Below are 13,389 nucleotides of genomic sequence, written 5' to 3'. Positions count from 1 at the left end.
GTTACAATTGTCATTGTTGTTTTAGCTGGTCTGGGCCAGGTTCCAACCCTCTGTATACGTGGCGGGTACCTTACCCACTGAACTATGGGCGCCACCCAAGGAAACATTTTCAAATGGCGTACAACATGGAATTTTTTAAAGTACAACTAAGAAAGCTTTTATGTAATTTGAATGCCTTTACCTTATTCCAGATATTCCAAGGGAGACTGTAGCATCTCCCTGCAGGAATCCCCTTCTGGGAAGTAAGGGATAAAGTTAGAGATGAGGAGAAAGGGAGGGAAGAATGAGATGGAGGGACCAAACAATTCATTTATCTTCCCTTAGGTAGCCAGAATTCAAAGGGGAGAAATGTCTTAAAGTAAGCTCATGTAATTCTTGTGTATTATAGTGTTGATCTAATAAATAATAAGAACATGCAGAATGAATGGGGAGTTATATTGTTATTCACCCATGTCCTAGAGTAAGAAGGGCCATGAGAAACTAAGAGAGTAAATAAAATGATTGATTATACCTTTTGTTTGAAAATATCTTTTGTACATTTCATTCACATTAATCTCCAAAAGGGAGAGGACAAAAAAGATGATCGAATGGGTTTCTTCAAAGACTTGCTTCCTGAAGTCATGCTAAGAAGGTAATCTGTAGCAAGGAAAGTCATGGTTGGGAGACCCACTTACTTGTTTGCCAATACATATAAACACTAGAAAGAATCATGTTGACAAACACTTTGCCGATCAGAAAATAGGTGGCATTTCCAACAGCTCTGATTTTAATATCAGTCTCGTAAATATCAGTGCTAGGTGGAAAAAAATAGGAAACGATTGGCATTTATTCCAAGGAACTATAGTTTCTCTAATAAGCGAGATGCAAAATTTTTTGCTGTAATTTGTCAACATGTTGGCAGCTTTAATTTCCAAACCCAGGCAAAACTCACACCTGGAAGGTTACGAAGAGAAATAGACGTTTGATTTTTGTGCTTTTCAAGTGGATATGTAAATGCAAATGCTTAATTTAAATTATCTCTTAAAGCAAAAGAGTTGAACTATTCCATTTTAAAGCTGTGAATCTCCTAATTATAGTCTAGAGTCTTAAACAGATGGAATTCTGCGCTATTTATAGCTCTCCAGCTTAATTTCTAATTAATAAACCTTGAGACTGATTGCATATGAAAATAAAGGCCTTTTCTAATTTTTGTGGTATTATGATACTTCTATTGAAATGCATGTTTACACACTTAAAAATTCAGGACCCCTGTAGATGTATCTACCTATATAAATATCTCTGTGTATATCTTTATAGCTATATTTAATTACTTGCATAATCTTCCATGAAGATTTTGTATTATTGCAAAAAATAACTACATATTGAAGAAAAATTGAGAGATAGAGCCACATTTTAAAAATAAGTTTAAGAGAAACTATTTAAGTGTGAAATCAAAAATAAAGATCACCTAAATAAATGCATCACCTCTCAGGACATGGCAAGACACAGGTAGGAACCTTCAGATAAATTTTGCAAACTTATCACCCTATAGTGAACATTTAAGTGGGGAAAATTATTTCCAACCGATAAATGTGGTATTTGTAAGTAAATTACACTTTTTTGGAACAATAAGGTTTTTTTGCACTTTTCTAAGTGTAGAAAGAATATTTTCTAGAATCTTCAAGTCATAATAATCATAGAAAAGAGGAAAGAAATTCTTGGAAGTCTTGTTCAAGGGAAACTTGCTCCACCTTAATTGAATACATCAAAGCTCCCATGGTCATTGTGAATCCAAAATATTTTTTATTTTATTTTATTGTTTTCAAAAGCTTTATCATAGAAATAAGAACTATGGTTCTTTCAAGAATTCTGAATTTCAAGAATTCTGAATCCTATCAGAATTGTTTTGTTAGGCTGATACCTGGGCATTCAGGCCACAAAACTTCTTTTGAAGTGCCACCACCAAGGCTATACTTTATAGAGACCTGCTCTGTTTTAAGCTCATCCTTTAGGTTTGGCATATCAGAGAGTGGCTGAAAGTATAATAATTAAGTGACTTTCCTAACTATCTACACTGAACATATACATATATTCATTTTATGAGACTTTGCCTTATTGCATTTTGCAGATAATGTGTTTTTTACAGATTGAAGGCTTGTGGCAACCTGATGTCTAACAAGTCTATTGGTGCCATTTTTTCCAACAGCATGTGGTCACTTCATGTCTCTGTGTTACATTTTGGTCCTTACCACAATATTTCTAATTTTTTCACTATTATTATATCTGTCATGGTGTTCTATAATCAGGGATCTTTGATGTCACAGTGGGGACCCAGCAGCCATGCTCCTATGAGGCACAGAACTTAACTGATGAAAGCTGCGTGTGTTCTCACCCCTCCACTAGTTGACTGTTCCCCTGGATCTCACTGTTTCTTCCTCAGGCCTCCTCCTGTTCCCTGAAAAACAACAAAATTGAAATCAAGCCAATTAATAGCCCTACAAAGGCCTCTAAGTGTTTAAGTGAAAGGAAGAGTTGCACGTCTTTCACGTTAACTCAAAAGCTAGAAAGAATGAAGCTTAGCCAGGTGGGCAGGTTAAAGCTCAGATGGGCCCAAAGTTAGGCCTCTTTCACCAAACAGCCACCTCCTGAATGCAAAGGAAAAGTTTCTGAAGGAAATTAAACATATTACTCCAGTGAACCATGAAGGATAAGAAAATAAAAAATTGTAGAGGTCTAGTTAAAAGACCAAGCCAGCCACAACCTTCCTATAAGCCAAAGCCTAATCTAGAGCAAAGCCCTAACGCTCTTCAAATCTGTGAAGGCTGAGAGAGGGAAGGAAGCTGCAGAAGAAAAGTTGGAGGCTAGCAGAGGTTGGTTCAGGAGTTTGAAGGAAGGAAGTCATCTCCACTGCTTCAAAGTGCAAGGTGAAGCAGAAAGTGCTGATGGAGAAGCTTCTGCAAGTTGTCTGGAAGATCTAGCTAAGAGAACCCATCAAAGTGGCTACACTGAACAACAGATTTTGTTTTTAATTTTTATAATTATTTTTAAGTTTACTTTATGATCCCTCCCCCTGCCCCCAGCATGGTACTACACTACAGATTTTTAATGTATATGAACAACCTTATATTGGAAGAAGTGGCCATTTAGGACTTATAAGTGAATGCTGGTTTCAAACCCTCAAAGGTCAGGCAGACTTTCTTGTTAGGGACTCCTGTAGCTGGAGTGCTCATTTACCATTCTGAAGAAATTGGTGTGACTTTCTTTATTGCTATATTCACTTTATTGTGGTGGTGTGGAACCAAGCCCGCAATGTCTCCAAGGTATGCCTGTGTATAAATCTTGAAACAAATTAATTCTAGTCCTTTTCCTCACAGGAATAGTATAAAATAAAATATTAACTCAGATAGAAAATTGCTTTACCAAATTTAGGATGTGTTTTGGGCCAGTTGTAATTTATTTAAGTAGATAATAAAGATCTAAATTTTATTTATATTAAATGCTATCTTGTACAATGCTCCAAACACATAGAAAAATGCCTTATACATAAATATCCAAAAAAAAAATATAGTTCCTAATACCGACTTCAGCATTGTGAAAGAGCCTTTTTTAAATCTCACGTCTATTTGAACAAGGTGATATCTATTCAATGAACACTTTATATGTTTTCTAGACCAAAAAAAAAAAAAACCTGTATGAATCTTTAATATATCTTGAAGCGACTTGGCAGGTATTTTTATATTTTATTTCCCTATTTCCATGATCGATGACAACTCAAAACTTTAAGTGAAGTAGTATAAAATAATTACTCCCATTAAAATTTTAGTATTACAACCATCAAAATTCTAATATATAAAGCTCTAGAAATCCCTCAGCACAGAGTAACTGCCATGTAAATTAGCTATTATTGCTCATTCTTCTGGAATTAGCGTAAACACTATCTCTTGTGCAATACCTTCATTGATCACTAACTACCTCAGTGTGCCATGACCTCACCATAGCCAGGATTGGGAATCTACTGCTTAAAAAAAGGCAATTTGATAAGCAAAACAATACATCTCATTGTTTTAATTCAAACCACCAATGTGTCTTTTTCTGAGAATTACCTATTTGATGACCTTTGCCCATTTTTCTAATAGTATGTCAGTTGTTTTTTTAATTTAAATCCTTTTTATATGTTAAAGATTTAGCTTTTTTTTTTTTTTTTTTTGCAGTTTTTGGCTGGGGCTGGGTTTGAACCCACCACCTCCGGCACATGGGGCCGGCGCCCTACTCCTTTGAGCCACAGGCACTGCCCAAAAGATTTAGCATTTTATGTGATATTTTATTGTGAGTATTTCTAGCAATTTGTCCTTTGCCTTTTAATTGATGGTTTTGTTTTCATATAGAGAAGGATAAAATTTTTATATTGTTAATTTTTATATTTTTATGTTTTTATATTGAACGATTTCTAAAGTGTTAGAGGCTGCCGGCCAGTCTGCACTTCACTGCTCCTTAACTATGCTATGCAATGGGCAAGAGCTGTCAACACCAATCTGAAACTTAGAGAAGTTTAGGTTGGGGGTGTCCATCTGAATGTCAGTGCTCTAGAGTGTTGTGAAAACATGGATGCAGATGAATTGTCCAGCAGCAAGAAGGGAGAGAGAGAAAGGGAAAGGACACTGTGTTGGAATGTTTTTATTTGGAAGATGAGAAGAGGAAAATGAGTTAGCAAAGCTGACGTGGAAGAATGCCCAAAGAAAAACACAGTTAGGAAATCATCCCAAGCCACCAAGAAAAGAGCTATCAGGTAGGGGTCAATTGTTTAATAAGCACAATGGGATTTGACAGTTTGGAAGGAGAAGCCAAATAAAAAAGTCAAATTATGAGGAATAGAGGAGTTGAATAGAACAAATATTCGAATGAGCAATGTATCTAAGGACACACGAAAATACTGAAACAAAAAAAAATCATACTCGAATGCGTAAAAAGCAATCCTACATCTTGTGTGGTTTCTTTATGCGTGCCCTCATTTCCACCACCGTAATGATTTTTTAAATTCCCATAGCAACAAGCAAAGGAAAAATTTTATAGAGAATTCACACTCAACTTTAAAGCCCTCTTCATGCCTAGGAATAAATTTAATGGGCCAATGCTTCATCTTCTGACATTTTATTATAATCAGTAAAGTTACTTAATGGGTTTCACCAGGTTAGGGAACTGGGTCTGTTCTTTCCATATGGGTTCAAAACTGAAGTTCTTTAAATAGACCAGATACTAAAAAAGGAGAAAACCTGGGAGAGGTGGAGATCTCTTGCAGGACAGAAATGTAGTAGAGACTCATGAGTGGCCTCGGCTTTTGGAACTGAAGCTTGACCGTACCGGAGGGACGAGGTGGGGCTGCCTGGTCTCCTCTTCCCCTGTGTTGTGTCACATCTGCATGACTTGTGTGTTTGACAGTATTTTTGCGTACATTGATAACAAACATGCCCGGCTTTGTCTGTATCTGTTTTTTCCCCTGACAGGGAGCAGAAAGAAAAATCCGAGACGAAGAGAGGAAGCAGAACAGAAAGAAAGGGAAAGGCCAGGCCTCTCAAACCCAATGCAATAACTGTGAGTTTCATTGAGACTGACTTTGCTTTCAGAGGGGAAGACTCAGGTGTGTTGGGCCCAGTGGGGAATAGGTGGGAAGAAATGGGTGTGGGGCACGGCTTGCTTTCTCCTGGCACTGGAGACAGGGTGATTATCCCTATAAAAAGCAAACACAATCATGCACGTGGTGTGTTTGAGCTAGCACTTCCTAGCTTAATATCATGGAGACCAACATCTTCCTTCTACAGACAAGGTATCTTGGGTGCACAGAGGGACGGGAGGGCATGAGGGGACCTAAGCCCCACTCAAGAATGCTCACTCGAAGTCCATGCTCTTTCTGTTGGTTTGGCTAGGATGGGGCGAGCTATCAAAACGCGTTCCCATCTATGATATTCAGAAAGCTTAATAGAAGAAATTCGTGAATTTTAGCTGACACTAGGACTTATAGTTGAGGCTTCTTAGCCATATATACCCCTCTTGTTTATGAGTTTGTGATCTCATCCAGCCTCTGATGGGAAGCTGGCTGCCATACCTCTCCAGAAGAAGAGTGACATCACCTTCTTCAAAACCATGCCTGATCTACACTCCCAGCCTGTTCTCTTCATACCTGACGTTCATTTTGCAAACCTGCAAAGGACTGGACAGGTAGGACCTACCTGCTAACATCCACTTGCCATAAAAAGCACCCCTATCCCAGGGGTGGTGTGGCCTTAAGACAGATGCACTTCAGGTAGTGTTGTTAAAAATAAAACCCATCTTCCATTCACCAGAGGAAAAGTCATTTATTCTTCACAGTAAATGAATTTTTATGAAAAGGAATGTTTCCAAAGAGGAAACTGACTTACTAAGGGGGAGAAGAGAGTGACATGATATTATTGAAGTGCTGACAAAGCAATGAAAGAGGAAGACAGTAAGAAGGCTGGTAACCTGTAAGAAAAAGTTTGTTTTGTTAGCTATGACATGGTAGAATTATCCTGATGCAATGGAGCGCCACCTACTGGTGGGAAGGTAAACTGCACCTATGACTCCATAAAGTTGCATAAGGTGAAAAATTCTTCAATTAAATAAAATCCCATCAACAAATTTTCCTCTAGTAAAGGAACTGTTCCCACTGAATAGGTAAGTCATTTCACATAAGAGGAAAAATGGGATTGTAGACAAATCCCCTTAAAAGTAATCCCTATTTTCTAGGCATATCGATAAGTGAAATGAAAAATCTAATATTCAACTCATATAAGTGTCAAATTAATAATTGTGTCCAATTTTAATAATTGATGATGATTAACTCATCATGGTAGCTCAAGTTGATAGACTATTTTTCAGTCACTAAAAAGTTAACTATGAAAAAACTATGTATCAAGTTGATAGACTATTATTCCACTGCTAACATTTTAATTGTGAAGTAGAACAGCAATTTTTGTTTATACTGTGATCCTAAAAATTTAACTGAATTTGAAGGGAACAACAAAAAATGAGATAGAGATGATTATTTTCCTTTTGTCTTTAGTATTATCTCTTTTACATAATAAATTAAAATTGTGTGATAAAAGAAAAAATAATTATTTCCCTAGCATGAGCCAGAATTGTCTTTCACTAAACCCATTGTGTTTAAATGAATTTTTCATTGATTAGGGTTTTTTTAAATCCAAAGTCCTTTGAGGAAACATCTATTTTGAGAAATAGGAACATACTAACACATTTAACTTTTTCTCACTTTCTGTCTAAGTATGCAGGCACTCACTGGAATTGACCTTTGCCTAGACAGAGGAATCAATATTGGCTCTCTTTTTCTGGAGGCTGTTTTGTCCCCCAGGATTCAGACATTGTTTCCTTATATGTATGAGACAAGCAGTTATACAATCGGGGCTTTTTTGTTGCTATTTATGACAAGACATGGTAATAAAATACCCATAGATTTTTCTTAGAATATGTTTTCACTAAATCTTAATTTAGCATTTCCATCTTGTCTTACTTGTTCGATATGACCAAGGACACAAAGGGGAATGGAAGAATTTTATCATTTATCAAGATACGCTTGCCAGCGCCTAATTTTTATTTAATTCCCACGAACACCATGGTGATTTGTGTGAGGATTTTTTGGATTGAGGTTTCCTTTCAGAAGTGGAGATAACTGAGTTAGACTGTCCTTATTGTTTAGTTCACTGTCACGGTTATGGCTTCAGCTCTGTGTCAACACTGACAACATAACCTGCTCACTTGGCAAGATTTCTCCAGAATGTTCAAAGCTGTAAATGAATCTTAAGAGGAAACGTGACAAACCTGGCTGCTTGTGACAGTCAGTCTTCTGGCCTCTCTGGACCCCTGGATGTCGTGATCCTGGCTCTCAGCCTGAGGCAAATTCAGAGGCAAGGTGCTGCCTTTAAAGGGTTGGTTTCAGCAGTTGCAAAGCAGCCCAAAAAGTGTCCCTGGGCCGTCAATGAAGTTACATCTTACTTTCTGCAGGCCAGCCTCACAGAGCCCTCAGGCTTCCCCCGGGGGAAGAATCCTCTGGATTCAGAGTTGAGGGGGTTAGTGAGAAAGCCTTCCGTGAGCTCCTGCAACAAAGGGACACACTCAGCTGTGCCCTCCAACAACCCGAGAACACCTTGTGGCTGATCAAAATAATAACAAAGGCTATTGATATTATTTTGTTGTTTTCACTTGTACCATGCTGCCATCAAGAATTGTGAAAGGCTCAAGGTTTTACTGATATATAAGCTAACAATTTAGTCTATAAGAATTTCATGGATGCTGGAGGAAGACATGAGACTCCTGGGTCAGAGCTAAAGAACTTTGTTACCAATAACACAGTAAGCTGCAGAAGCTTAATGTTTACATCAGTTTCCCTTGCACTTCAGGTCCAACAGGATTGATGCAAAAGGGCCTACACAGATGCTTTGAGTTAGTGAGTGTGTGTAAATGAGGAATCTTGAGCTTATGAGACAACAATCTTTTAAGAGGGCTGCTAGAACACCTCTCCAACATTGGGGGTTTTTTGTAGTTTTTGGCCAGGGCCAGGCTTGAACCCACCACCCCTGGTATATGTGACTAGCACCCTACTCCTTGAGCCACAAGCACTGCCCAGAAAATAATTTTTTAAAATAGCTGGTTGTAGTGGTGCATCCCTGTAGTCCTAGCTACTAAGGAGGCTGAAGCAAGAGTATCACTTAAGCCTGGAAGTTGGAGGTTGCAGTAAACTGATTATGCCACTTCTCTCCAACCTGGTGACAGATACAGACATAGTCACTTAAGAAAACAAATAAAAAAGTTAAAAAAAAAAAGTATATTGATGAGGTAATAAATCTGCATTTGGCCATGGGAGTCAGCTTAGCTAAAAGCTTGGGCATTGTCTCCCTGGGGCTTTTAAAGGCAGGAGAGAAGAGGCAGATGCATAGTCTTCAAAGTGGAGGTGGGCCAGGAATTGGCCAACTAAACCCTATAAAACAAGACCTTTCAATGGCGGGTCAAAGGATAGGGCTGGTTCATCTTAAGAGAGTGGGAAGAGAAGGGAAGAAAGGCACGCAATCGTATGTAGGTCAGAAACAACAGGGGCCTGAGTCTTGCCAAAATCAGCTGCATTATAGCTCTGCACAACTGCAGGACCAGAAACCTTGTAGTTCTCACGGTCAGTGAGATTCTCCTGAGCTACACTGAAGGCACATCAGCGATGGCTCAGCATTCCTATTCACCCAAGGACATGGCCCAGGGGTGTCCTTGGGTGGGTATTTTCCCCGCTGGTCCACATGTCCCCCACTCCTCCCATTATGCCATTGATTTGCCTGAAGATTGTAATATTCTTTAAACATTTACCAAAAACTAATACAAGGGAATAATCCAATGTGCGGGTGCTCTCGAGGGTTTTTTTTTTTTCATGTTGAAGTCCTAATGATCAGACTGTTTGTGCCAGGAATGCACATGGGATGGGGGGGGGGGGGTTGGGAAAAACTGTGGGATGCAGAGGGACCATCTTGTTGGATAATATATATTTGATAGGTACCAACCTTCCTCAAAGTACCCAAGGAGGACACTGTTCTCAAGAACAGTCTTTTGCATTGTGGCTTGTAAACAATCTTCCCCCATATCACACTAGTTTTTGATAAGGATTCAGATTCCCAAGTTCTAGACTAGGTCTTTCAAATTAAAATCTCTGAAGCAAGCTCTAGGAATTTGCATGCATGATAAAGTCTCCAGATATTTTTATGAACTTTAAAGTTCGAAAAACATGCTCTAAAATTTAAGGCAGTGCAATGGGCCCAACAGCTGACAAAGAAGAAACAGTGGGACTTTATGTAAGAGGAGGATAAATGACAAAGAAAGGAAGGTGACAGGGAAGTGGCAGCCATTCAGGAGGGCAAGAAAACACTTCAGAGAAGTCTGCTTCTGTCTTTGGGTCACCAACCAACTTTGCAGAGGCCAAAGAGTCAAGAAGGGGGGTAGACGCATTGTGCCACCGCTAAAGAAACAGGGAAAGACACAAGCCAACATCAGGGACTTTGCAAAACGATCCAGATGCATGGCCAGTGGCACAGCCCAGCCTCCCTTCCTTATGTGGGTCACTCCACATCTTCTAAGTGGAGAGTCTCAGACAGATGCTCTGAATTCCACACTGAAACTTGTTGGAGGAGGGGGTGGCAGAAAACAAAAAACAACTTTCTTCCATTGTTTTTGGTTTAAGAAAAAAATAAAGTATAGAACAACAGCCATGAAAAAAATTACAAGAAAAAAAGTTCCTGTAGAAATATGAGCTGCTAGACTAGAATGACTCATGCCCAGAGAGTTCCAGGTAACCAGTTCTGTTATATAAGTAGGTCTATGCTTGGCAGCGTCCCAGGTGCTGCCATGAGCCTTTGAGAAAGTTTCTGGGGAGGTTGTCTGGACACAGCTGTTTCTCTTCCAGGCTGGGGTGAGGACAGTGGCTAGACTCAGAGTCCACTTTGAAGTTAGAATGTAAATGTCTCCTACTGGCTCAGATGTTCTCTACCCCAATGCAAATGGTCCTGAAGCACAGAGAAAACTCACAAGGCTCTCAACTCATGTTTAGAAATAATTAGGCCAAGAGGATGTTCACACATAGCAGATCCCTTCTGGATTTCTCCCATAGTTCCATAAGATAATCAGTTTGCTTCGTAACTTCTTTGATCTGATTCTGCCTGCCACCAGGCTGACCACCTAAAGGAAAACTCTGCCCCCCAGAGATCTGCCTTCCTGGCCAGGAACATCTCCCAGAGCTAAATGACCTTTCACAGCCTGAAGACAGCTGAGCTGTAGATACCTGTGGTTGTGGGGTGCCAGGATAACCCAGGCCCCTTTGGGAAGTAAGCAGAGAAGCCTGGGGTTGCTCTTGTCCTGGTGTGAGACCTTCATGCCTTTCCGCTCCCTGGTAACACAGCATCCAGACTCTGCTCCCTGTGGACCCAATGGGACGTGCTACTCACAGGCTAAGAGCCACCGGGCAAGCCAGAGCCTTCTAAGCAATGGGTTTTCCATCCTGCCAAAATGTTTCCTTAATGTCAAAAGCAAGACGTGACTTAGGGCCGGAGAGAATCTGATCAGACTAACCTTAGCTAGAAATAACCAATCTGTAGTTTTCCTTCATAACCCCACAGAGATTGAGAGGAGTAGATTTGCATTTCCTTAGGAACACACACACACACACACACACACATACACACACACGCAGCTTCATTAAACAGATTTGTCTTTTTAAAGAGAGTTTCTGCCTCAGGACAGTCTGTACTTCACGTGACATATTTCTGGTTGTTGTCTCTGACCTACAGTAAGCCTATTGTTCTCCACAGGTGTATTACAACACGGATGATGAACGAGAAGGGTAAGGTGCTGCTCAGTTCTTTTCATTTAAACCCCCAAAGTTGGTTCCTGTCTGAGGAAATAGCTCTGTCCGGGCTGGGCAACCCAGGGCCGAGAGTGAAGCCCTCCTCTCGCCTCAGGCCCCAGCGCTGAGAGTGTCTGGGAGGAAGGCTGGGGGAGCAACATCCTGCTCTGGGCTTTCCTTCCTTCCCCCTTTCCTTCCTATGATCTACCCTTGAATAATAAGCTATTTTGTAAGTGACCCTTCTCTTCCCTGATAGCCCTTCCCAGTACCCCTTGTTTGGCCCCAATGCAGGATCAAACTAAGCTTGAGGCCAGAACCAGGGGAGGCAGTTTGCCCCTCTTCCAGGACTGGCCACAGGCTCATGCTTAAACTCTCCCTTGAGGCCCTCTCTCTGGGAGTGAGCCTGGAGTGCCAGTGGTGAGGCTGGTTCGAATAGGAAATGGGAAGGCTGAGAACCTTTTTACTGTTCTCCAGGACTGTAGACACGAGAGGGTCTGTGAAGGATCCCAGAGTCTCCACTGCAAGTCTCTGCTTAACAGCACTGGGAGATGTTCTCCATCTTTGCACAGGACGCATGCCAGTGCAAAGACTTGTAGGGCAGCCAAATCTTCAAAGCGCTTTGTATCCATTAACTCATTTTATAGACTCAGAAGTTTAAAGCAACCCCCAAAAAAAGAAAGAAAGAGAGAAAAGAAAAGAAAACCCTCCTTAAGGTCATCTAGCTGACCTCCTCTCCCAGGCAATGCTAACATCTATACTACATCCCTGCCAAGGGGTCCGCCAGCTGCTTGTTGAATGCTCCCAGTTGAGACCTCATCACACTGTGTAAGAGCTCATCACTCACACTGTTGGACGATCCAGCTCTTAGGAAGCTATTTTATTTGTTGAGCTGACATCTACCTCCTTTTCATGGCTCTGCTCTCTGCATAAGTCTCATCCTTCCTCATCTTTCAAACACCCCCTTCCTTCTTGCAGCTGTTCTTAGTAAAAATACAGTTTTACCTCTCAACATCTCAACTTCCCTCCAAGGTGTACTACTAAATTTGTTAGTAGTCTCCTTAAGATTGGCTGTTTGGATAAACATAAGTTATATAGATCACACTGGGGAAGTTCTTACAACCTGGATGCTATTTTCCTCTTAAAGCAGTCTAGGACTACGTTCACTTCCAATATCTACTTTATGTTCTTTGTTCGCATGACATATGTATAAAAATCTAAAATCTCTAGATCTTTTTATTTTTTCAAACTACACTCAAACCAGGCTTCCTTATCCTCGTGTAATTAATATATTTGATATTTTCTTGTAAAACATTTCATAGATGGTGACACAGAGCAGATATCGATAAGCTCATTCTAGAGTAAAGGATGGCAAGCTATAGCCTGAGGACCAAATCAGGCCCACCCCCTGTTTCTGTATAGTTGGCAAACTAAGAATGGTTTTTACATTTTTCAATGATTGAAAACAAAAAAACATTTTTTAAAGAATAATATGAAGGCCGTGTGAAAATTATATGAAATCCAAGTGTCCATAAATAAAGTTTTACTGGAACATAGCCATTTTAATTCCTTTAGGTGTTGTCTGTGGCTACTTTGCTGCCCCAACAACAGAGTTGAGTAGTTGGAGCAGAGACCATATGGTACAGCCTGCCAAGCCTAAGTATTTAATAATTACTGTCTGGCCCTTTACAGAAGAAGTTTGCCACCTTCTGTCTTCAAGGATAGAAAATGTCAAAGGAGCCAAGTGATTCCCCAGCTGGCCAGGGGCATAACCTTGTCTGGGCCTTAATCTCTAAATTCGGAGTTCTAAATTTTCTAAATACATCATTAGATTGTTCTTTGTATTTTGGTACCTAGGTAACACATTTCCAGTGGTCAGAATGAACACGGTGATTAGCACAGTCAATTCTAATCAGTTATTCACATACTTTGTAAAGTACAGTGGGGTGTTGCAGAAAGAGTGTTGATCCTGAGCTCAGGAAGCCCACGTTCCACTCCTGGGGTACAGCTTA

The 13,389-nt window shown here is 40.1% G+C and overlaps 1 protein-coding gene across 2 annotated transcripts in view; it reads left to right on the top strand.

The window, feature by feature from the left end:
- The window catches only part of GRHL2 (grainyhead like transcription factor 2), a 123,359-nt gene that overhangs the window by 81,897 nt on the left and 28,073 nt on the right, over nucleotides 1–13,389 (top strand). The window contains exons 9-12 of one of the 2 annotated variants that reach the window (XM_012809954.2): nucleotides 5,481–5,568; nucleotides 6,053–6,192; nucleotides 11,346–11,377; nucleotides 11,870–11,872. In XM_012809954.2, the coding sequence (XP_012665408.1) occupies nucleotides 5,481–5,568; nucleotides 6,053–6,192; nucleotides 11,346–11,377; nucleotides 11,870–11,872 (263 nt within the window). The remainder of the gene's footprint in view (nucleotides 1–5,480; nucleotides 5,569–6,052; nucleotides 6,193–11,345; nucleotides 11,378–11,869; nucleotides 11,873–13,389) is intronic. The other variant, XM_012809952.1, reaches the window with a different exon arrangement.

This window comes from Otolemur garnettii, unplaced genomic scaffold, assembly GCF_000181295.1.
Source record: "Otolemur garnettii isolate 467f Iridium unplaced genomic scaffold, OtoGar3 scaffold00004, whole genome shotgun sequence".
Taxonomy (NCBI): Eukaryota; Metazoa; Chordata; class Mammalia; order Primates; family Galagidae; genus Otolemur; species Otolemur garnettii.
The sequence above is the reverse complement of the archived record's forward strand: the minus strand, read 5'-3'. Positions and strand labels throughout refer to the sequence as shown.